This window comes from Pezoporus occidentalis, unplaced genomic scaffold, assembly GCF_034315485.1.
Source record: "Pezoporus occidentalis ecotype Australia unplaced genomic scaffold, CSIRO_AGI_Poc_V1 ctg64, whole genome shotgun sequence".
In the NCBI taxonomy this organism is placed as follows: domain Eukaryota; kingdom Metazoa; phylum Chordata; class Aves; order Psittaciformes; family Psittacidae; genus Pezoporus; species Pezoporus occidentalis.
In genome coordinates this window covers 3338645-3361362 of record NW_026915987.1, presented here as the reverse complement: position 1 = coordinate 3361362, position 22718 = coordinate 3338645, and the positions used below count along the sequence as shown (strand labels likewise).

The window sequence follows — 22718 nt, the reverse complement described above, 5'->3', positions numbered from 1 at the left end:
CTGAGCTTGCTGTCCCAAATCACATTTACTGCAACCTGCTCCTTCACCACCTCTTGCTGTCCATGGAGTCCCCTTGGCAAAGCAACAAGGGGGATCATTATTCTTCACTGGTGAGGAGTGTCCATCTCTGCTGTGGAGGGAGCAGGAAGGAGCTGGAGCTAAACCTCGTGGTGATCCTCATTTTGGATGCTGGGTCTGGGCACACACAGCTCCTGCAGAGAAATGCCCCTCTCAGACCTGCGGGGAGGCTCTGGCCAGGGTACAGCAGGTCCCATCCTTGGTCATGTATCATGGACCCCTCTGATGGATGGAATTAGTCCAGCTCTTCAACCTGCCTGCAGTGGTGGCCCCAGTGCTCTGGGTGCAACATGCACTGGGTGAACACAACGGGGCAGACCCCAGTGTCCGGGTTTGTGTTCCCCTGGGAGAGGAACAGCGGCCTTGCTGCTGTCTCTCTCCTCTGCAGCCTCTCCAGCTTCAACCTTTAAGTCCTGGGGAGCTCCTGGAGGCCCCTGAGCCTCCCCCAGTCCAAAGGCAGGAATGAAGAGGGAAAAAAGCCCCTTCTTCCCAAACCCAGCTCTGGGTATAAAGAACTCCAATCCACAGGGATTCACTCACATTCCTGGCTTTAAGCAGCTGGATTTGGTTGTGCTGCAGTGGGGAAGCGGTGGGGCACGAGTGAGCCAATGGTTTCCAAACTCAGCATTCCATGGAAAATACCAAAAATATCTGCCATTTCCGCTTTGCTGCTGCTCTTTTGTCCTTGTCCCATTCTCCACATGTGCTGCTTCTATGTTTTGGGCATCTTCAGTGCTGTGTCCTGCTAAACTCCGCTTTGGCACCTGATGCCCCACTGCCTGCGGGAGATGGGAAAGGGGACACAGGGGATGCAAAGGCTCTTCTTTGTGTTGGATGCCGATTCTCTTTCAGCTTTCCACTGAACCAACATACTGCCTGCTAGGAACTTCCCTGTTGAGCCAGCATGAGGGGAGATAAAGGGTGCTCTGGGCTCCGGTTGGGTTTTATTCTCTTTTAGAGATTCCCAGTGTTCTGCAGCAGGAATGTCCCAGGGAGATACCTGGGGGGTAAAACCCTCCACACTCAGTGCCCGTTCTTGCACCCGTACCAATGGCTGCAGTTCTTTACTCCTGTGGTTCCCTTTCCAGGTGTGCGGGTTTTATACAGCATTCGATGGCTCTGTTCAACCTCAGGCTTCGGTGCGATTTGTAACGGGGTTTTGCAGTGGAAGCCTCCCGTTTTACGCGTTCACCCCCGCTCCCGGGGCCTGTTTGTGCCCCTGGTTTTAAACCACCCCATGTAAAGACCCGGAAAATGTAAATAAAGATCTTTTTTAAGCCGGCGGCTGCTTTTGCTCGGGTTGGAGCGGGGTGGACTCTGTGTGGGCGCTGCGGGCTGGGTGCAGCGGGCGAGGAGGGGCTCCTGCTGGCCCAGCGCCACGCTTACAGCCGGTGCCAAAGCCAAGCCACGTCTCCAATGCCCCGCGGTGGGGAGGCACCAGGGGACACCGCTCATAGTGGTCTGGGTTGGAGGGACCCTAAAGCTCCTCCAGCTCCAACCCCTGCCACGGGCAGGGACCCCGTCCACTAGCGCAGCCCCGCGCTCTGTCCGGAGGGAAGGACCCGCGCTCCGGCCGGAGGAAGCGCCGGGGCCGCGCTCTTCCTGCTGGCAGGAATCCCGGGATGTGGAGGCCGGTCCCGGCGCGGGGCGGGAGAGGGCGATGTCAGCGCGGCTGCGGGAGCACAGGGAGCCGCCGCCATGGTGGGGCTGAGCCACGGCTCCGCGCTGGATCCACATCGAACCCGCGCTGGATCCGCGGCGCTGGGCATTCAGCGGCTCCTCTCGGGGTCTTCTGCAGGGAAAGGGGCGCTTGGTGGCAGAGCAGATCCCGTCCTCGCCCTGCTCCTGTTAACCCAGCGAGGGGACAGGAGCCCTGTGATGTACCCCCGGTTACTCCCGCTCCCTGTGGGAGCCTCTCCCCTCCCTGATGGCCAAGGGGAGGTTTGTCTGTCCCGGCTCCAGCAGACAACAGCCACCGGGCCCTGCTCCGGGGCCACCCTGCCCGCAGCGCTGGGTGCGGGAGCACGGATGGCGGCTCAGTGATTCCCCCCTCAGTGCGGAGCTGAGCATCCCCGCTGCGGGACGGGGCCGTGTTCCTGGGGACACTGCTCCTTGCTGGGCGCAGGGCTCCAGCTCCGCCGTTGCCAGGGGCTGGTGGCTCCATCGCGGGAGGAGCACAGGGGGAAGGACGCCCGGCGCCGCCACCACAGCTCCATCCCCGCCGCGGCCCGGGGCTCTCCCCACACAGCGGGAGGCCCCATGGCGGGCTCCCCACAGGGACGTTGCCGCCAGCGGTGCGGAGCCCTCAGGGGTGTGTGTGTTAATGAATTGATTAACTGATTGATTAATGATCTGATTAGTGAATTAACGGGCTCAGCAAGGACTGCCCAGGCAGCGCTGCCCTGGCGCGTGCTGCGGGGCCGCCTCAGGCCCGGGGACTTTTATTTTGACCGCGGCGCTCGGGGCCGGGCCGGGCGGGGAGGAGCGGAGCTGAGTCCGGGGCCGCGGGTTCGCGGCCTGCAGCCGCGCTCTGGGCGGTCCCTCGCGGTGTCAGCGCACCCGGCACGGGCGGCGGGGCTGGGGCGCGGGACCTGATCGCTGCCTACAAGTGCCTGAGAGGAGGATGGAGCCAGGAGGGGCTGGGCTCTGCTCCCAAGGAACAAGGGATGGGACAAGAGGAAACGGCCTCAAGCTGCCCCAGGGCAGGTTTAGATGGAGCTGAGGAACAATTCCTGCCCCAGAGGGTGCTCAGGCATTGGAACAGGCTGCCCAGGGCAGGGCTGCAGTCACCGTCCCTGCAAGTGTTCACACAGCGTGGAGACGAGGCCTCAGTGCCATGGGTCAGTGGTGGCCTTGGCAGTGCTGGGAATGGTTGGACTGGATGGGCTTAAAGGGCTTTTACAACCTGGCTGGTTCTGTGGTTCTGTCTTCTGCTGTGGTGATGGTCTCCTGCCCTGTGGGTGCCCATGGAGCTGTGCTGGGTGAGGATGCTCCATGGGGTGTGTGGGGACACGTGGTGGTATCCCTGCTGGAACCCCTGCACTAGACCAAGGGGGCTGTGGGGAAGTCCTCAGGAGCAGACATGGCCAGGGCCTGCCATGGGTGCTGCAAACAGGGCTCAGGTGCTGGAGCAGGAGAGCTTCGATGACAAGCACATGAAAGTGAAAGGAGCGAGGTGCTGGTGTGGGGCTGCAGGGGTGAAGGGGGGGAATGCTGTTCCTGGTAATGAATCCCAGCCTGGTTTGGGTTGAAGGGACCTCAAAGCTCCTTCAGCTCCAGCCCCTGCCACAGGCAGGGACACCTTCCACTAGAGCAGCTTGCTCCAAGCCCCTGCGTCCAACCTGGCCTTGAGCACTGTCAGGTGTAAATTGCCTCCAGGGCACTCAAAGGCTTCTGTTTCCCTCCAGGGAATAAAGCCCCAGTGCTGGGTTTATCTCCCCCCTTGCGGTATCTCCTGCTTTACTGAAGAGCTGTAAAAGAGCTGATTGCTTTGCAATCATGGCTTTACAGGCCCTGCCATTAGGAGGGTGGGATTTGGGAGGATGGAAGCAGCTCCTGTGGGTACTTGATTGTGGCAGAGGGGGAAAGCGGCTGGGAGCAACGCCTTTATAGGGTCCTCTGGGCACCCCCTTTCTCAGCCTTTAGCCAGGAGTTGCCAAGCCCTGGGCTGGAAATAACACACAAGTGGGAGAAGCTGCACAAGAGGAGGATTTTCAAAGGTGGGCTCTTTGCCAGGAGCATGGATGGACTTTTTGACTCCTCCTGGGATCTTGCCTGGATTTTCTATAGGTTTCTAGGTGCCGGGGTGCTCCTGAGCGCTGGCAAACTCCTGCTCTTCACTGTGCAGCACTGGACAGGCAGAGTTGCTGCTGTGGATGGTGGGTGAGGAGCTGCAGCCGCGCCTCGGGGCTCCTGGTACAACAGTAACGAGCACAAGGCTTGGGAATGTCGGTGGGACCCTGTTCCCATTCCAGCCCTGTTCCAGCTGTACGGCTGCCTCCTGACGGGCGCCGCCATCACAGCGTACGGCCAGAGGAGCCCCATGGGGGCCGCCATGCTGGCGCACGCATGCGCGTTGGCCGGCGGAGCGTCTCCATTGAGAAGAATGAGGGGAAAGGGGCGGGGCCGAGGCGTGAGGAGCCGCCGAGGGGGCGGGGCTACGCTCCGGGGCTCCGGCCATGGCCACAGTGGATGCCGAGGTGAGTGAGAGCGGCGGCGTCCATCTACCCGGGCGGGGGGAAGGAAGATGGGGGAGCGTGGAGTGGTATCGCCCAGGGCCAGGCGGGTTCTGTCGGAGTCCGGGATGGGGGCCGTGCCCCCGCCGCCCCATGGTTCAGTCCAACTCCTCTGAGGGGAAGAATGTGGGAGCTGCTGCCATTGTGTGTAGGGGGGCCCGGGACTCTGTATAAGTTACACCCCTCCGCGGTGAGTCAGTGGTATGGGCCATACAGATTCCGGGGTTCCCCCCAATGGGAGCGAGTGCGTGTGGCGGAGGCGGACGGGGGGGGGGTCGAGCGGCGATCGCGTCATCCATGTTCCGGGGCCTCCCATGCGGCGTCGGGCGGCGCTGGCGCGGCGCCATCCAGAGTCCAGGGCCCGCCGGGCGCGGCGGCGGCGGCCGGGCCATCGTATGCGCTATGCATGGTCCCGGGCGGCGGGCCTGCGGCCGTGCGGGGGCAGGCATGAGCTATGCAGGGTCCCGGGCCCGGCGCGGCGGCGGCGCTGGGGAGGCCCCGGCCCGGCCCCGTGGCGGGAGGAGCTGCGGGAGCGGCCCCGCCCGGAGCCCGCCGCGGGGAGCCCGGCGGCACCGCGCCGGCAGCGGGATGTGCCCTGTGCGGCGGGCCCGGCGCTCCAGGAACGGGAACGAGACGGGGCTGCTGGCGGGGGGCGGCGGCGGCGGGGTTTTACCTCAGGAAACTCGAGTCTCCGGGGGCAGGGGTAGTTCCGCCGTTCCCTGCCTCACCCCGCTTGACTTCACTTCCACCCGCCCCGCGGCCGCCCGCCGGCCTTGCTGTGCAGCAGCGGTGTGACCCGGGCCCGGCTCCACGGCAGCGGGCTGGGGGTGCCGGCCCGCACAGAGCCGTTGTTCATCCGGTCATAGTGGTCTGGGTTGGAGGGACCCTGAAGCTCCTCCAGCTCCAACCCCTGCCACGGGCAGGGACCCCTTCCACTAGAGCAGCTTGCTCCAAGCCCCTGTGTCCAACCTGGCCCTGAACACTGCCAGGGATGGGGCAGCCACAGCTTCTCTGGGCACCCTGTGCCAGCGCCTCAGCACCCTCACAGGGAAGAACTTTCTACCCAACCTAAATCTTCCCGATTTATTCTCATCCTCAGTATAGTGGTTTAAAATGCAAGGCTTGAGGAGAAAAAATCCTCCCCAGATCCCCCAAGAAAATGAAGTTTGCCGTGTAGTGACAGTTAACCATAATCAGCCAGATCTGTGAATGTCCCGGAGAGCCCACCGTGCAGCTCGAGCAGTGTGAAATCCCACGCGTGGCACACGGAGCTGAGCTGCGCTTGTGGTGGTTCTGTGTGCTGGGCTGAAACTTCTCCTGGTTTCCTTAGCGAATATAAACTGTTTCTGTAAGTCTGCCCTCAGTTAAACACTGGATTGCAGCACGCTGCCCGCTGAGCCTTCATAGACACAGAGGGGATTATAATGCAGGTGTATGGTCATATACAAACTAGCCATGAGCTGGGGGCAAGTGGATGTTCTATAACTGTAGCAGGTACCAGTCAGCATCTTTTGACAGCTGGGACAGACCTGACCCGTGTGCCAGGCTGTGCTGCAGCCATTCTTGGCTTTCCCTCTGGAATACGGGTTGTGCTGTGGCAGGGAACCTCTGCTCACTGTGGGATGAAGTTTGTGGCGTGGCCACACAGGTGGCATCAGCAGTTCATTGCAAGGCAGTGCAAGGACAGCTTGAGTTTATTGCTCAGCCAAGATTCCTCATCTCTAGTGGGAGCTTTGTCTTTATGCGTTCTGTTCCATCACAACTGCACCCAAGGCCTGATCCTGCTGCCATTCCTTTGTGCTTTTGAAGAGGACCGTGTGTTAACCTTCCTGTGTGACAGAGGAGCCAGCCCTCAGGTACTCCGGTGGCGCCAGGGTCCGGTTTTCCCTTTGATACCTCGCTCGGGGTGATTGCTTTCAGGAGAATGGCATGGCTGGAACCGGGGCAGGGGTTGGCTCATAACTCATCAACTTAATGCACAGGTTGGTCTTAGCAGTGCAGGTGCACAGCTTTTAGTTTGGGAAGCATCTCCCAGGAGTGCTTGCGGGGTCTGCTTGCTGTGCAGAGCATCAAGGAACAGGCTCTTGGAATCAGGCTTAATATCCACAGATTTTGCCCTGGATTATGGGGAGGGAATGGTGCCTCGTTTGGAGTTTAATTCCTCCCCTCAACCATAAACTCAGTAAATCTGAGGCTGGATCTGCCTTTGCTTATACCCTTCTGATGCCAGAGGTGAGGAGATTGGTATAAATCAGGCTGGAATTCAGACCTGCTCTTTGCTTCGCCAGTGCTAGTGGGGGAGAGCAGGGATGAGCATCCCACAACTGCAGTGTTCTGCCATGGGCAACGTGGAGCAGAAGTGAGGGGTTATTGCATTTGGTTGAGGGAGGTGCAGAGGTGTGTTCCTGGGAGGGGATACTTGCTCCAGAGCAGATCTGGGTGGGAGGGGGCAGGCTGGAATAGTGCTCTGTGTGTGTGTGTGTGTCTGCAGGGAGAGTCCACACCACCTCTGCAGACAGTTGCTGGCAGGCAGTTCATGCAAGACAAAAACTGTAGACCGGCTTATTGCTAAATCTTACTGTTTGATGGGTGAGGGAGAATCTCTGAGCACCAAGTTCCTCCTCAGTTCTGAGCTGTAAACTTGGGTGGTTATTCTTTTCTGGCTGCCTTGGAAGCTGCCCTGAGTAGTCCCTGTGCTTTCAGCTGCCAGGTGAGTAGCTGTGCTGCAGTCACTGGGTGCAATAACTGCGTAGCTGCAGAGAAGCCTGGTTTTGCTGTTGAGTTTCTCTAGCAGGTGTCTTATAGCCAGGTTTGGGGCTTTTATGTATTTTAGACCTGCTGCAAGCACAGCACTAAAGATTAAAGTTTAAGGAATTTTGTCTTCCTCATCCACTTTTATAGTGCAGGTTCATTGAATGTGATGTTGCTACTCCAGTTTGCATCACTGTGAGGAGAGTCAGCTGACCTTGTGTTTCTGTGTTTCCTAAAACGATGCTTTGCTGTGAGGTTAAAAAGGGAGGTTTCAAGCCACGCTGCCTTCCCTGGGGCTTGTGCTCACCTCAGGAAGGCCGGTGCTGAGCAGGAAGCAAGGTGTGTGTGTGGCTTTGAATGAAGTGGTTCCCTTCAGAACTCACACTGCAGTTTTCATCATTCCCCCCCATCTGTTCTGATCTATAACATCTTTTTTTCTGGAGATGCAGCTTTGATCTTTCAAGTGAAGTTGTGAGCCACATAGAGGACACGTCTCCCCACTGCTCTGCACCCTCAGCTGAGGCTGGGTCTCCAAGGAGTATGGCACCGCAGCAGCTCCCACCTCTTAAAGCGAGGACTCGAGAGGCCGAGCAGCCTCACAGATCGCGCTGGTGGTGCTCAGGCTCTGCCCTGCCTTTGATCCTTGCTCTCCTCCCCTGCGCCAGCTGGTGCCGGGAGCTCTGTCAGCCGCCCTCCGCCTGTTCAATGAACTCCCGACCGGATTAAGGGGCAACATTCACTCATGTCAAAGCGCTTCCTATTCACGGGTCCCTTGGCTGGAAGGAGGTTGCTATAATAGGCCACTGAGTGCAGGAGTGATAATAGGGAAAGGCAGGACCTAATGAGCGGTGCCTTTAAGCAGTGAGCACATAGGTGATTCCTTCGGTTTCCCACTCTGTTTTGCAGGTGACGTGACATCCAGTGCTTCTTTCAGGCCTGCCCTGTGCTTCCTCCTCTCTGATTTTACTCCTGCCAGTTGGGACTGCAGTGAGGAGAGGGCTTTGCTGCTTTTAATGCTGAGTCTGTTTCAGTAAGCTACAGCTGGAGAGCTGAGAGCACCTTAAACCCCATCATCTTTCCCCCTTTGCGAGCTTTGGTGGCTGCTTTCCTCAGGCTCCTTAGCGCAGTGAGGTATGTTGATACTACATTGACATGAGCTCGTGAGCACAGGCAATATATGTGTGTTCCCAGTTGTGTTAAATACCTTTTGGGCTACCAGGTTTAATCCACTTGAGCTGTGTCTTTGTGTGGAGAAAGACATTTTTTCCCCTCTCTGATACACAACACCTAGAAAGGAGATTTTATAACTTTATCCACACAAGGCTTACTTTGTTAAGGTGTTAAAATTACACATTTTACCCTGTGTCAAACACAGACTAAGACTGACTTTCCTACCAGGAATTCTTGCATGCTGAGTGAGCTATGGGCTAGCAAAGGCCCTTTGGGAGCTCACCCTTTTCTTCCACCTACAGAAACTTTAAATAATAACAGAATGGGCAACTGGCTTCTGAAGTGTTAAGAAAGCCTGAAAAGCACCCTTCAGTTGTGTTTGTTTGTGAGCCAACCGGACTGAAGAACGTTTTGTCAGTGAAGGCAGACTCAAAGGCCTGGTTTATACTTTTAAGAAAGCTCTTCCAATATAATTATTCTGGCTGGAGAGGAGGATTTCTCATTTTTCCCTTGCTGAAATAGCCATACCAATAAAAGTCCTTGCAGTGGATGTAGCTGTATTAGTTTAGAGGTGATTTTAGACCAGAGTAGCTTCTTTTTTTTTGCTTTCCAAAGCAGAGGCTTGGTCTACTTTTGAGAAGTTTTGCCAACTTAATCTGCAAAGAAATTGCTCTCCCTTCCACCAGTGCTGTGTCAGCCCAATTCCCGGTAGAGATGCAAGTACCAGCAAAAACCCCAACAACAAGAAAAACAAAGAGGCAGCTTTTCCATGGGGGAAGTGCTTGGAGCTGTGCTGGCAGGACACTCACCTGCAGACAGCAGATGTTGGCATTAGCATCCTGCAGGGGTGTGCTGCTGTGGGCACAGAGGATGTGCTGGTACCCAGGGGTGTCCCACTTCCAGATGTGCAGCTGATATGGTGATGATTTGATGGGTACTGTTGAATTGCTGCTGATCTGAAATGCAAATCTGGGGCTTTGCTTTATTATCTTGCCTGGCAAGACCCCTGCTGAGGTTGCTGAATGTGGTCCATATCCCCCCCCCCAGAAGCAGGGCTGTGAGGGGATGGCAGGAGGTCCTATTCCTCTTGCTTTTCCCTAACAAAGTGCTTGGAGCAGAGCACAGCTGGTGCCTATGGTTTGGGTTACTGTGTTCCAGAAGAGGAGGTGAAAGGGGGTTATGTTTTTTTGCAGCACATTGAGAGGTTCAAGGGAGCTTTCTGAGTACTTCAATACATGTGCTGGAGAGTTCCTTCTCCTTGGCTGCCTTGTAAGCCAGATGTCACCATGGCAGGGGGTTGAAACTGGATGATCTTTAGGTCCTTTCCAACCCAAACCAGTCTGTGATTCTGTGAAAGGCTCACTTACCTGTCTGTGCCTCAGGTGGGTCGGGGAGAAGTTGTATGAGTGTGTCCTTGGTGCATGGGCAGTCACGTCCCATTGGTGATGGCTGCTGACTGGTTGGAGTAGAAGAGTTTGCTGCAGGCCTGCTGGCTAACATGGCTGCCAAGCTCTCTGAAACACACAGAAACCCAGAATAAACTGTACTTAGAAAGTGCTTGATGCTTGTATTGCTGTGTCTAAAATAGAAGGGCTTTCTTGCTTTTAATTAAAAACCTCTAGCATGGGCAAAGCATCAAGGAAGGTCATCCAGAATATCCTACAAGAAAGCTGGAGAGGCACTTTTGACAAGGGTATATAGTGATAGAAAAAGGGGGAATGGCTTTAATCTGATGGAGGGGAGACTGAGATGAGATCTTAGGCAGAAGTTTTTCTCTGTGAAAGTGGTGAGGCCCTGGCACAGGTTGCCCAGAGAGCTTTAAGCTCCCTTCCAACACCAGCCAGTCTGATTCTGTGATCTTCTTTTCAGGTGGGAAATGTTCTGATTAGATTCCTTTTTCCTTAACACCCAGCCCAATCCCCACCATTCTCTTGCTGTCTCTCCATACCAGCTCGCTCTGCTCAGGTTTACATGTAGGATAGTTTGGCTCCACAAGGGAGTCTTCATTCAGACACATGCCTGACATAAACTGCAGACACAACGTAGGGCTGAGCGAGGGACTGGCCTGGGAGTGGAGGTGGGCTATTAACTATTAAATCCATCCTTTTCCATATACTGTCTCCTTCCCAAGGAGGTGGCCTCAGAGGCAGTGGTGAGCAATGTTGGTTCAGGACAGGGAGATGGTGGATGGGTAGAGCAGAAAGTTCAGGTCTGCTTCTGTTTGCATACACTGATGATACTGCAGGGACAGCACAGGGAGAGGGAGGACAGTTGCAGGTGGGGAGGAAGTAAATACGGAACAAGATAACCAGGCCGGAATGGATAAAGTCCAAATAAAGCCAAGGAAGTGACTTCTCCTGTTTGTTACAGAGAAATGGAAAATGATGCAAACAGGGATAAAACTAATGGAAGTGGTTGTAGCCTCTTGGGTCAGCCAGGCCAGCATCTGACCCAGGAGGTGGGTATGAGCTTGCTGTGGCTGCAGCATTCAAAACCAACAGCAGAGAGCTGGGGAGCTGAGCAAACTGAGGTGAGAGGAGACAACAGTGGTTCCCAAAGGCTACACAGCAGGTTCATTGCCTGTGATTTGGGGCAGAGTGTTTGAGCCAAGCCCAGACTTGTGATGCTGCAGCAAAATGTGTCTCCTTGTGCTTGTCACGTTGCTAGAAAGAGAAGGATCGTGGTGCTCCTTGCTGCTGAGAATGAGGGCAGCCAGGATGGATGTGATGCTTGAGCTGTCCCTACTGCCAAAGGGGAGAGCAGGGGCACCTCTGTGGGGAGAGGATTGCAGTGCAGGTGTCTGACTTAATGTGCTGTGTTTTGGTCTTGGTTATGTTGAGAGAAACAGTCTGTGTGTTGTTCAGAATGCTTTGTAATGAATTTGAGAACTCGTGTTGACGTGGACATGGATTTTAGCAAGTTAACTAGCAAAGAGGAACCCTGTGACCTGCTGATGCTTCTGAATACTGAGTGCAGTGAAATCCTTTGTTTTGCCCATCTTCTTTTCCTTTTCAAGCCTGAGCTCCTGGATTCTTGAGTCTCAGCTACCTTCTTCCTCTCCAGTCATGCATTTCTACTCCTTACAGTGTCAGAGCAAGCTTTAATAGGTAATTTCTCCTAAAGGCTCAAAGCCAGAAGGCAAATGACCCAAATGTTTTACCTAACTTCTGTGGTCATTGGGGATGTTTCATTCTGCCAGCCCAGCCTGTTCAGAACTTACAGTCAGCTTCTCTCCAAAATCATGCACGTGGATATGATGTAGGAAGGATTATTGGGTTTCCAAATTATATGCTTCACCCTGCTGTTGATTTGGGAATTGAAAGTACATCTGTCACAGAACCAGGAGGTGCTTACTGAAATGTGATGTTGGTTGGTGTCTCATGAATGCAAATGCTTGAAGGCCTTTGACCCAAAGGTTTTGATGCTGCAGTAGCTCAGCCCAGGTGTGACTGGACAGCAAAGGCATATGGATTTCTTATTTTAGTTTAATTTATCCTCTAGATTATCTCAGTTCCTGGGGCATGGTTACCCAAGGCATGGTTTTATGCTGCCCTTGACTGAAGTTCATTCCCTGTGAGTTTTGCTTCAGACACATGGCAGGGACCCACAGGAAGGTGCTGGGGGCTGGCAGCAGGCTGTGAGATAGTGCTCAAATACTGGCGAGGGTAGCACCTCCAGCCTGGACGTCATCAGGACCTGCACTAGATGGGTGTTTAAGTCACTTGTGTTTCTGGAACCTGAGAAATGAACTTGTGATGCATTTCATCTGTCCAAGGGGTAGGTGGCAAATTTACACCTTGTCAGATGTGGTTTTATCAGTGGGAAGAAGAGAGTATCTGTATTTGGGAGATGAAAGCATTAACATGCAGGCTATGAGCTGATTTGTTTGCTTTCATCTAGTACCCTGTCGGCCTGTGAGTTTGAACATAAGCCTCCAGATTACAGGAACATAAAGAATGAATCTAAACAGAAACTTGGCATAGTAGAAGGTGTCCCTGCCTGTGGCAGGGGTTGGAGCTGAGTGAGCTTTAAGGACCCTTCCAACACAAACCAGGCTGGGATTCTATGAACTAATGTATTAATTGAGGAGCATTGCTAGTATTTGATAGATGAAATCAACACCCAGAGGGCTTTGCAAAACACCACTGCTGAACTGGTAACTAAGACATGAGGGGTTTTTAGTTGCAAATGTGTTTGTAATAGCTTTTGTCAACTCTTGTGTGGTAAATGTTAAGGATTGGCGAATTCCATTCATTAGGAATCCTTTTGTTCTTTGGCTTAGGAAGGGTGTTTCTTACTATTGCTGGGATGCATTGTTTCACACTGGTGCTTTAATGCCTCTTTAATATGCAAAGATGACTGTTTATAAGCAGATGTCCTATAGGACCTGGGGATGACATCTGGAATATTTAATCTTTCATACCACACGTTGAGGAGCAACAACGGATGTTCCTTTAAAGATGGCCTTTGGATGAGATGTGCTATTTGAGGTAATATTTATTCTTGCTGTGGTGCCATATCCCGTGGGGAAGAGCCATGCTGGCTTTTAACCAACATCCCCAGGACCAGGGAGCAAGCACACTGCTGCTGAGCACGTTTGTGAAGATGCCTCTGCTTGCCTTGTGAGGATGTGCATGGGGAGAGGTTAATGCAGCCGCCAGCTCGCAGCCTTTGACACGGCCAGCCGGGGATCGCATTCTGCCTTGGTGATTTCCACTTGGTTTTCCTCTCACTGCAAGTTGTATTTCCCATCTTCGTTTTGTAATTAGGCCTGTCACACACAGTGTGCTCTGTGCCCAGCTCCCGCACTTGGGGGATTTCTTTGTTTGTTTTATAGTCTCCTTCCCTACTGAAAGTACCCTTTGTGCTGGTGATAGTTACATTCTTGGGTTTCTAATGAGTTGAATTTCTTGAGTTTGATGCTTTTTACCATGGAACTCGATGTTGATAGGACATTAGTCTTAGCCAGTTATGGCTTTTATTAAAAACAGATTGGTTTGAGGCCTTTTCGAATCCACACCTCTAGACTATCCTCATGGAGGCTCTTTTATAGCCATAATTTACCCTCTGCCCCTGTGTTTTGTAGACTAAAATGTTACCTGTGGCTTCAGATGTAGATGCGGGTGCTTTACGTGGTGACACATTGCACGTTACATTGCTGTTGCTGCTGTTTGTCCTGGAGTTGTGGCTTGAGGCTGCCGTCAGAGATGACACACGACATAAAGATCCTCCTCGCCCCCAGCCACCATGGGGGCTTAAATACAGGTCTTGGTGTGATCCCAGAGGCTGCGGAGGAGGAGGTGAGGAGGAACGAGGGTGATTTGTCAGCTCTGAGGCTTGGCGAGCACTGGGAAGCTGTAGCAGCCAAGGAGCCTTTCTTCCCGGGGCCTTTGTTTCCAGCCACGCTCGCGATGAAAGGCAGGAGCGGCTCCTCCATTGGCTGCAGGAAACCACCTCCCCATGCGGCACAAGGCCCTGATGAACACGCGCCGCGGCCGGGCGCCAGCGTGGATGGGCTCCAGTGCAGAGCGGCCCTGGCAGCAGTGAGCCCCAGGCTCCAGCTCCTGGGGTGCTGGCTTCTGCCAACACAGCCTCCTGCAACTGCAGCTGGGAGGGAAAACAGCTGGGAGAGGGGTTTTACATCCTGTGCCCTGAAATGCACCTAGCGCAGACAGCAGCAGCACACCCTGTGGTGCCTCTGCTCAGTGATGGTGGCAGGACACAAAGGGCTTGGACGTTCCTGGCCAGCTCCCAGGGCTAGGGAGGGTTGATTTGGATCCCCCACAGCGTGATTGTGGCCCAGCAGCACGGTTGTGTCAGTAGCTTAATGCTGATGCAGGCTCTGTTGGTGTAATTTGCAGACATCACCAAAGAGCTGCTTGCAGGAGGCTGTGTGTATTTGTGATCAGAGGGGCTGGAGCAGCTCTGCTCTGAAGCCAGGCTGAGAGAGCTGGGCTGGGTCAGCCTGGAGAAGAGAAGGCTCCTGAAGGGGAGACCTCAGAGCAGCTCCAGTGCCTAAAGGGGCTGCAGGAAAGCTGGAGAGGGGCTTGGGACAAGGGCCTGTAGGGACAGGCCAAGGGGAATGGCTTTAACCTGCCCGAGGGGAGACTGAGATGAGCTCTTAGGCAGAAGCTCTTCCCTGGGAGGGTGCTGAGGTGCTGGCACAGGGTGCCCAGAGAAGCTGTGGCTGCCCCATCCCTGGCAGTGTTCAAGGCCAGGTTGGACACAGGGGCTTGGAGCAAGCTGCTCTAGTGGAAGGTTGGCAGGGGGTTGGAACTGGATGAGCTTTAAGGTCCCTTCCAACACAAACCAGGCTGGGATTCTATGATTTATACATTGGATGCCCAGGGATATTCTGAATTCTTCTTTAAATGTCAAAAACTCCACAAGTGGAAGTTGGTTTGGAGCTGCCAAGAGCCACTCCTGATGCAACAGCTTCGAAAGAGAAATGTGGACGTTGGGAAGCGCCTGGCTCCTGCCTGGCTCCCTGGTGAGTCAGATATCTGAGCTTGCACTGGGATGGTAATGCTGATGCAGTTGCTGATTGCTGCCAAAGCAAGGAGTCCACACAAGGAGATTAGACAACAGCCCTTTTCCCTGCTGGGCGCTCATTACCATTTTCTTGCTGATGTATTATTAATTAAGCTAATTTTTATTGCCCTGTAAGTATAGATGGTGCTTTGCAAGCACAGAGAAGAACCTGCTTGTTTCCCAGAGTTTCTGAAGTAGGTGTTGGGCCTTGTGCAGGATGAGAGTGCTGGAAAAACTGACTGTGCAGTTGAAGTAAGGTAAACCTCTGGGTTTTGTTTTCTTTTTCCTCTTACTTAGCAGACATCTGGCTTTGGGGCTGGTGAATGTGGAGCTGTACGAGCAGAGAGCTGAGGCCCTGTAAATGCCCTGAAGGCAGAATTAATGTGGACAGATAATAGGACTTAAGTGCAAGGAGTTTGCAGCACTGACCTTCCTCAAGACAGAAGATTGCATAGACTGAAGTAGAGTGTTCCATTAGAGTGTTGGGACCTGATCCAGCCCCACGGGTGTGGGGCAGGCAACAGTTTAAACAGGAAAAGTTCAAGGACTGGTTGGTGGAGCCTGATGATGAGGTTTAGAATGCGTCCCTGCTGAAGAGCTGCTGTGCCCAAAACACTCTGTAGTCATGTCAAATGCCAGTGAATGGGAGCTCTGGTAATTGTGCTGGCACAGCCATCATGGTGCTTTGTCTGCTGAAGCAGTGGCCCCACTGCCGGCAGCAGCCGTGTGCTGCCTGTGCCCATGTGGCTGCTCTCGTCTCTGAAGCTGTTGTGTTGGATCTGATTGCGCTTGGGGTGTTTGGTAGTCCAGTGAATTCACTGGGATCAAGTGAGGCCTGCGAGGTGGCTCTTCATCCCAACGTACCCCTCAGTCCCTGGTGTGCTGGACATCATAGGATTACCCCTCCTTGGGGTAAGCTTGTGATGCTTTTCCCATCCATAAAACAGAGGGATTATCTTTATGAAGTTCTAAGGCTTAACTTGGTGCTAGAAGCCATTAGCTGGAAGTGTAGACATGCAGGATGTTGGTTTTTAAATGTACAGCTTACCTTCACTGGTAAGAGATGGCAAGTTACACCAGTCCTGATGTTCACTGTTTCATGTGCTCTGGGTTCTGGCTTCATTCCTTGAGATCGTGTTTGGGCCTGATGAAGAGAAATCAAAAACTTCTAGAAGCACTTTGTAACACGTGAGCTATATGTGATCAAAGTGTGACTCCCAGTGTCCAGCACCCCTTCTTTGGACTGCTGATAGCAGCACTGGACTTTGGAAGTGTGATCTGTAATATTTCATGTGTTCTCTTTCTCCATTTTTAGATGAGGTGAACCTGTCCTGTCCCAGTCTATGCGGTCATGAGAAAACTACAATATGGTGTCTATTGTACGGACATTCTGTGCTCCTTGCTGGGAAAAATCCATTTTTGAATAAACAAATCCACTTTGACAACCTGCCACTGACTTCTCTAGAGCAAAACACTGGGTAGGAAAGTCTCTCTTTGATGAACTTGTCTTTTTTGGTTGCGTGGCTGTGGAAGAGCAGAGCTGTTGGAGCTGGAGGGTCAGGCCTAGTTTCAGGGTGCAGGTGAGTGGGGGAGAATAGGGAAGGGACTAAAAGGAACTCAGAGCCCTCCACAAGCATCCTGCAGCATCACCTTTGTCACCCTGAGAGCCCATCTCTGGGTCAGGTTCCTCCCAGCCATGGTGTGGCTGTGCCTTACTGGGCAAACACACTGGGGGAAGCTCTGCTCTGCTGTTTTGTTCAGCTGCTTTATGGTTTTGAATGAGACCAAGCCCTTAATATTTTGGCCTGAATTCACAATGCTTTTTCCTCTGTGTGTGACAAACCCATGTGGTTACAGTCTCTTGCTCAGCCTGGGTAGGATCCACGTGCTCATGGGCTGCTGTCAGTCAGGTTCCTAATGGAACCTTGCTCCAGCAGATGTGCTTTGCTTGGCTCTGGGCATGAGAGTGGGAAGGAGTGTGTTAGACTGAGTGCTAGAAGTTAAATTGGGTGGAAGGAAAATCAACCCAAACTGTTTTGCACTGCATTATCAGAGCTTTGGGTAGGGTTGGCCAGCGTAGGCCATGGCTTCTGTTAACTGTAGATATCCTTGTGTGTTACAGCACCAGAGCAGCAGAGACAGGATGAAAGGGTTTTCTGCCTCTGGCACATGACATGACCTGTTGTGTAGGCTTTCAGCCACGTGTGTCTCAACAGGTTGCTCTTTCAGTGTTGTTGTCCAGGGGCTGTTAGGCATAGGCCACCTCTGCAAATGAATTTCTAGGAATACAGTCACCTGCCCATTTGGTTGCCTTGGGGAGACCTTAGAGCAGCCTTCCAATAGCTGAAGGGGCTGACAAGAGACCTGGAGAGGGGCTTTGGACAAAGGACAGGACAAGGGCAATGGCTTTAAGCTGCCAGAGGGGAGACTGAGATGAGCTCTTAGGCAGAAGCTCTTCCCTGTGAGGGTGCTGAGGCGCTGGCACAGGGTGCCCAGAGAAGCTGTGGCTGCCCCATCCCTGGCAGTGTTGGACGGGGCTTGGAGCAACCAAATCTTGGATTCTATGAACTCGATGTAGGAATGAGCCTGTGGTGCCTCTTGTTATGGGACATTGCAGGTCCAGATCAGGCAGAAGAGGAGCTCAGCTGTGTGCTGTGGGGTGTTCTGCTGTAATTACACAGCGTGGTTAGACAGGTAGGTTTTAATCTTGCAAACACACATTTGAGTAATAAGTATTACTACACCATAGCATTCAGTGTTACAGGGAGAGCTGCTTGGCAGTGACATAGTGTCTCAGATGCTGCTGTGCCTTGGGTATAGGGTTGCACGTCTAAGCCCTGGATGTGCAGGTAGATGCCTCCATCTGGGAATGTCTCTTGGTAAGGCTGTGCAGGTCTCTTCTAATGGTTGAGTGCGGGTGCAGTTTTGCTGGCAAAATAAGCCCTGTTGAGTGGAGCAAGCTGCTTCTGTGGCATGAAGACCTCTCAGCTAAAGGCTCCCACTGAGATCTGTTCCTCACAGCCCGCCTGAGCAGAGCAGAGAAGCCAGAAAGATGACGGTGGTGTGTTTTAACCAGCAGTTGCAGGTTTTTGGCCGTGAGCCATTTGATTTGTAGAAATAACCATTGACGGGATGATCGTGGCAGTTCCTATGCATGTTGAAAGCTATTAATTATATTAATAATATTAAATACTGTTAATTTTGCATTGGGAGAGCTCATTTACATACATCTTTTAGCATACACAGACTGAACTTCTACAAATACTAACAGGCAGTTAGCACTTTGGTACTGGTGTAGCTAATTCCTGTGCAGACAGGGTTTAGCTGTGTTGGTATAAGCTGGCATAAATGTGGCTGTGCTGCACATCACGTAAGGGTGTTGACCCAAGCCATGTTGATAGGAGCACATTTATGTTAGTATAACTTGGAACAGGCTTTGAGTCGTCACAACAGAACTGTCATGGTCTAAAGGGTGCCTCTGTCAGGTGTAGCTATAAAGATGCAAAAATTGTGGCTGGACCAGTAGTCAGGTCATAGAACTGTAGAATCCCAGCCTGGGTTGTGTTGGAAGGGACCTTAAAGCTCCTCCAGCTCCAACCCCTGCCACGGGCAGGGACACCTTCCACTAGAGCAGCTTGCTCCAAGCCCCTGTGTCCAACCTGGCCTTGAACACTGCCAGGGATGGGGCAGCCACAGCTTCTCTGGGCACCCTGTGCCAGCGCCTCAGCACCCTCACAGGGAAGAACTTCTGCCTTACATCTAACCTGAATCTTCCCTTCAGATTGAACCCATCACCCCCTGTCTGTCACTACAGGCCCTGATGAAGAGTCCCTCTCCTTGTAGCCCCCTTTAGACACTGGAAGCTGCTCTGAGGTCTCCATGCAGCTTCTCTTCTCCAAGCTGAACAGCCCCAACTTTCTCAGGTCCTTGAACTAATTCACTTATTTTTTACATTCTACTATTCCAGTGTCTCTCATTCCATGTGTTTGCATTTCTCTGTGTTTGGGGTTTTCTTTTTAACAGGGAACAAGCTATTTTGGGAACACAGAAACAAAAAGCTGGAGCGTAGATCCAGGCAGTGTGAGGCTGGACCACATCCCACCCCCCCTTTGCTTTGCCTGCTGGGTGAAAGGTGTGTGGTTGAGCGCAACAGAGGAGGGAATGACTTCCAGAGCTGTGGGCAGGCACGCTGGGAGGCGTCTTCGCCTCCATACCTGGCTGTGGTGGAAGGTCACCATCACAGTCCTGGCCTGTCAGGGCCTTTGGATGAAGTTGCTGCAAACCCCTTCCATTTTCCTGAGGTCCGGATCCTCACTGTGCATTTGGGAGCGTTGGGCTCGGGCCTCTGGTTTCTGGGCAGGGCAGGTACTTGGTGCTGTGATCCTCACTAGTTCGTGTATCTTCACCTTTGAATTTGAATTCAGAGGATGGATAAATAATCACCCTCTTTGTGCTTGGTTGGTAACCTGTATATGTGTTACAAGCCAGAGGAGAGGCCGGTTCACCTTTGAGCCTTCATCCTTGTAGCTGGTCATCCCTTTGCGAGCTGTCGTGCTCATTGTCATCAGCCCCCATGAGCAGTTTTGTCTTTATCAGCTTCACTAAACCGTTGGCTTAAGCTTTGAAAAACAAGGTTACTCAATTTTTTTTGGCTTTCGTACTTCAAGCCAGACACCTCCAGGACTTCCTCTCTGCTGCTGCTGCTGCCTTTGTCTGAGTGGTTCTTAATCCCATGCCAGCAGGATGTAAATGTCTATAGCAATAGGACTATTGCAAGTGGTTTGCCTTTCTTAGCTACCCCTCGGAGCCTCCTGGAAAGTAAATGGCAGGCAAATGTTGAAAGCCCCTGGGGTAGGTGATAGGAAGCCTGGGTGCAGAGGGACAGGTTTTGCTAAATGAAGATAGGACCCCCTCAAACAGCCCTTGGTTACCTCGAGAGGCAAATCGGAGTCAGTCACATCCTTGCAGCCAGTGTAGGGCAAACCAGATCCCTGTGTACGTGAAGCGTGGGGATCTTCTCAGCTCTTCTGAAGTTCTCCTGTATCAGAACTGGTGCTGCAGACAGCATGATGCAGCAAACACAACCACCATGGGCTGATTTTGACAGCGGGTTGCCTGCTGTTTCCTGTCCTCCCTGTACTCCAGTGTGTAGTATTTACAATTAGGGCACTGTGCACACATCTCTGGGGTTGTGTCTCCATGCTAGAAGTCCCAGAATCAGTCTGCCTTGAGGATTGCTTTCTAGAGCATCCGTATTCATTGCAGCCATATGGGCCAGTCTAATAAGCCCTGAAAGATGCAGTGAGATCCCATTTTGTCTACCCTGCCCAATGGAGTGGTGGAATTTACCCTAAATTGGATTTTCCAGTGAGAGGTACTCTAACTACATCACCTTCTGCACCCGCAGCCTGCCAGACATGCAAGCAGGGATTTCCTTTGCCTTTACAGAAGTGTGTCCCTAATTCCTGCCTCTGCACCACAGTGAGCTGTGAGGTCTTGGACTGCAGCGGCATGTTCATGCTGGGCATGACAGAATGGATCATAAAGAGGAACAATGCCTTGGTCAGTTGTGGAGCTCCTGATAAGAAGCAGACATGGGGCTGAGCTGTTGCGGTTTCTTACCAAGATGATGGGCTTGCTAAATTATCACTCTACCCACCAGAAGTGTTGGAGATAGCAGCTGCCTGCTCTAAGGGAGGTTTCTCGGTCCTGTTTTACATCCTTGCTACCTCCGTGATAACATCCTTGGTGGGGCTGTGGAGCCCTTTTGGTCTGTGCTCTGGTTTCTAGCCTTTCTTGCTTTAGTAACACTTTGAAGACCCAAAGCAGCAGGATTCTGGTGCTAACGTGATGGTTTAAAAGAAGGAAATCTAGTACCACAGATCCTCACCAGCATTTGTAAGATATGGTCACAGCTTGAGATGGGAAGGGTGAACAGCAGGTTGTGATATCTCATAGTCTTGCAACTGGCATTGTTTTCATCATAGAAGATGAGAGATAATCTTACGTTACTGCCACATTGATGGTGTGTAATGTGGCTTATTTTCCTTAGTGTTTTCCTTTTGTGGAGTATGACAAGGCAGGTTAGGCTGAGGCTCTGTGTCCACTGAAGCCAGGCCACTGCAGACAGCATGGTTGCTCTCCTTTGTGGGGAAATAACTAGTTCAGTGCTCAGCAACTCCAGCTGCTTTGCAGGCTCCTCTTCAGAGCTGTGCTACCACCAGCCTGTCCTTACAGCATGGATCCACTGACCTGCTCCTGGCCCTGCTCATCTACATGTTTAGAAGGGGGAGAAAAGGGAATTTTATACCCCCCAAAATGCAGGTATGTGTGAAAATAACTGAGAGGCTGCAAGACCCATGAACCTGCTGTTGCTCTGCAGTGTGGTTTGTGGGATCCTGTCAGCTGGGTTGGCATTTTGTGGCTTTTCTGTAAAGGTGACAATGATACAATGTGAAGTGCTGACATGGGTTTCCTTCCACACTTCACCACGATGCTCCAGACAGTGTAAAAGCCACCTGTAGATGCTCTGTGGGTAAGAAGAAGAGAAATCCTTTTCAGATTTTGGGCTTACATTCCCACAGCTTCCTGCTGTCCCAGCCTCTGGTGAAAGGAAGAACAAAGTGCACTGTGTGTAGCTAGAGGTGAAAGCCTCAGTAAGCTCCTCCACAAGAAGTCTGACCCAGCAGGCAAGTACTATCGAAATAATTCACCTCACCTTCCCTTCCAGAACTCAGGTGTTGAAGACTGAGGACATGTAAGATGTCCTCAGGCACCTGCATTTTGTGGCACATGGAGTGTGAAGAGTGGGTTCCAGGCCTGGGGCTGATCCTGCTTCCAGTGGGTCTCCCCTTTTGTGTAGATACTGGGCTCAAAATCTGTTTTCTTTTCAAGCTGGTGTGACTGGAGAGGCTCAGTCTGTGGGGTTTGGTCATCATTATACAAATACATTCCTTCCTGGGACCAGTGGTCATGTTCAATGAAGCAAGAAGTCTCTGTGCTCTCTTCTTTGTGAGCTGCTGGTAGCACATTCCCAAGTCATGCTGCCGCCTTCTCTTATCTATATGGGGTTGTTTAGACCTCTGGCAGCCTGCCTCGATGGGGTGGCATCCGCGCTGTGTATGGTGGTGGAGCTGCCCCAAGCTCCATGAACCTGGGATGCTTCTGCAGCATGAGAGAAAGCTTCATGGTCTCCAAGGGTCTTGGATTTCCTGTGCGTGAGGAGCTTGTTGGTACGTTGTTTACTTCCTTCTGTGCCCATGGTTAACGCCTGACATGGAGGATGCAGCATCCTATAGGTCTCCTTCCTCCTCTAGCAGCAGAGGCAGAATGATTTGTGCAGCACTATCTGTTCTGTTGGTACTTTTAGGCTGTTCCCATGACTTTTGTGAGAGCCCATGGATAAACAGTGAAGGTACAAGAGTTTCAGGTTCTGCAGTAGAAACACAGAATGGTTTGTGTTGGAAGGGACCTTAAAGCTCATCCAGTCCCAACCCCCTGCCACGGGCAGGGACACCTTCCACTAGAGCAGCTTGCTCCAAGCCCCTGTGTCCAACCTGGCCTTGAACGCTGCCAGGGATGGGGCAGCCACAGCTTCTCTGGGCACCCTGTGTCAGTGTCTAGTTCCAGTGTTCCAGCACTAGACAGAAGGCTGCATTCCAGCTGACTGTTCTCCTGCAAATGATACAGTCAATTCTTAGCTCTTCTTGTACAAATGAGTCTTTAATGGGAGTCTGCACTGGGAGCATAAAATGCCTACACAAGTCTTCAGCAGAGGCTGATTTTTCTCTCTGTTGCACTGGATTTCACAGCATCACCTCTGGGTCGCAGTGAAATGTGCAGGAGGAGCCTTTGGCTCATCTACTTGGATCATATTGAGTCCATGAAAAAGCAAAGCAGTGCCTTTTTGGGGATGAGATGATTAAGTGTATACCCAGAGTATAGAGGTCACAG

At 52.6% G+C, this 22718-nt stretch overlaps 1 protein-coding gene across 1 annotated transcript in view; it reads left to right on the top strand.

The window, feature by feature from the left end:
- The first annotated feature begins 4214 nt into the window (after nucleotides 1–4214).
- EHMT1 (euchromatic histone lysine methyltransferase 1) overlaps nucleotides 4215–22718 on the top strand; it is a 114982-nt gene continuing 96478 nt past the window's right edge. The window contains exon 1 of the mRNA XM_062640282.1: nucleotides 4215–4277. Within this exon, the coding sequence (XP_062496266.1) occupies nucleotides 4257–4277 (21 nt within the window). The 5' untranslated portion in view covers nucleotides 4215–4256. The remainder of the gene's footprint in view (nucleotides 4278–22718) is intronic.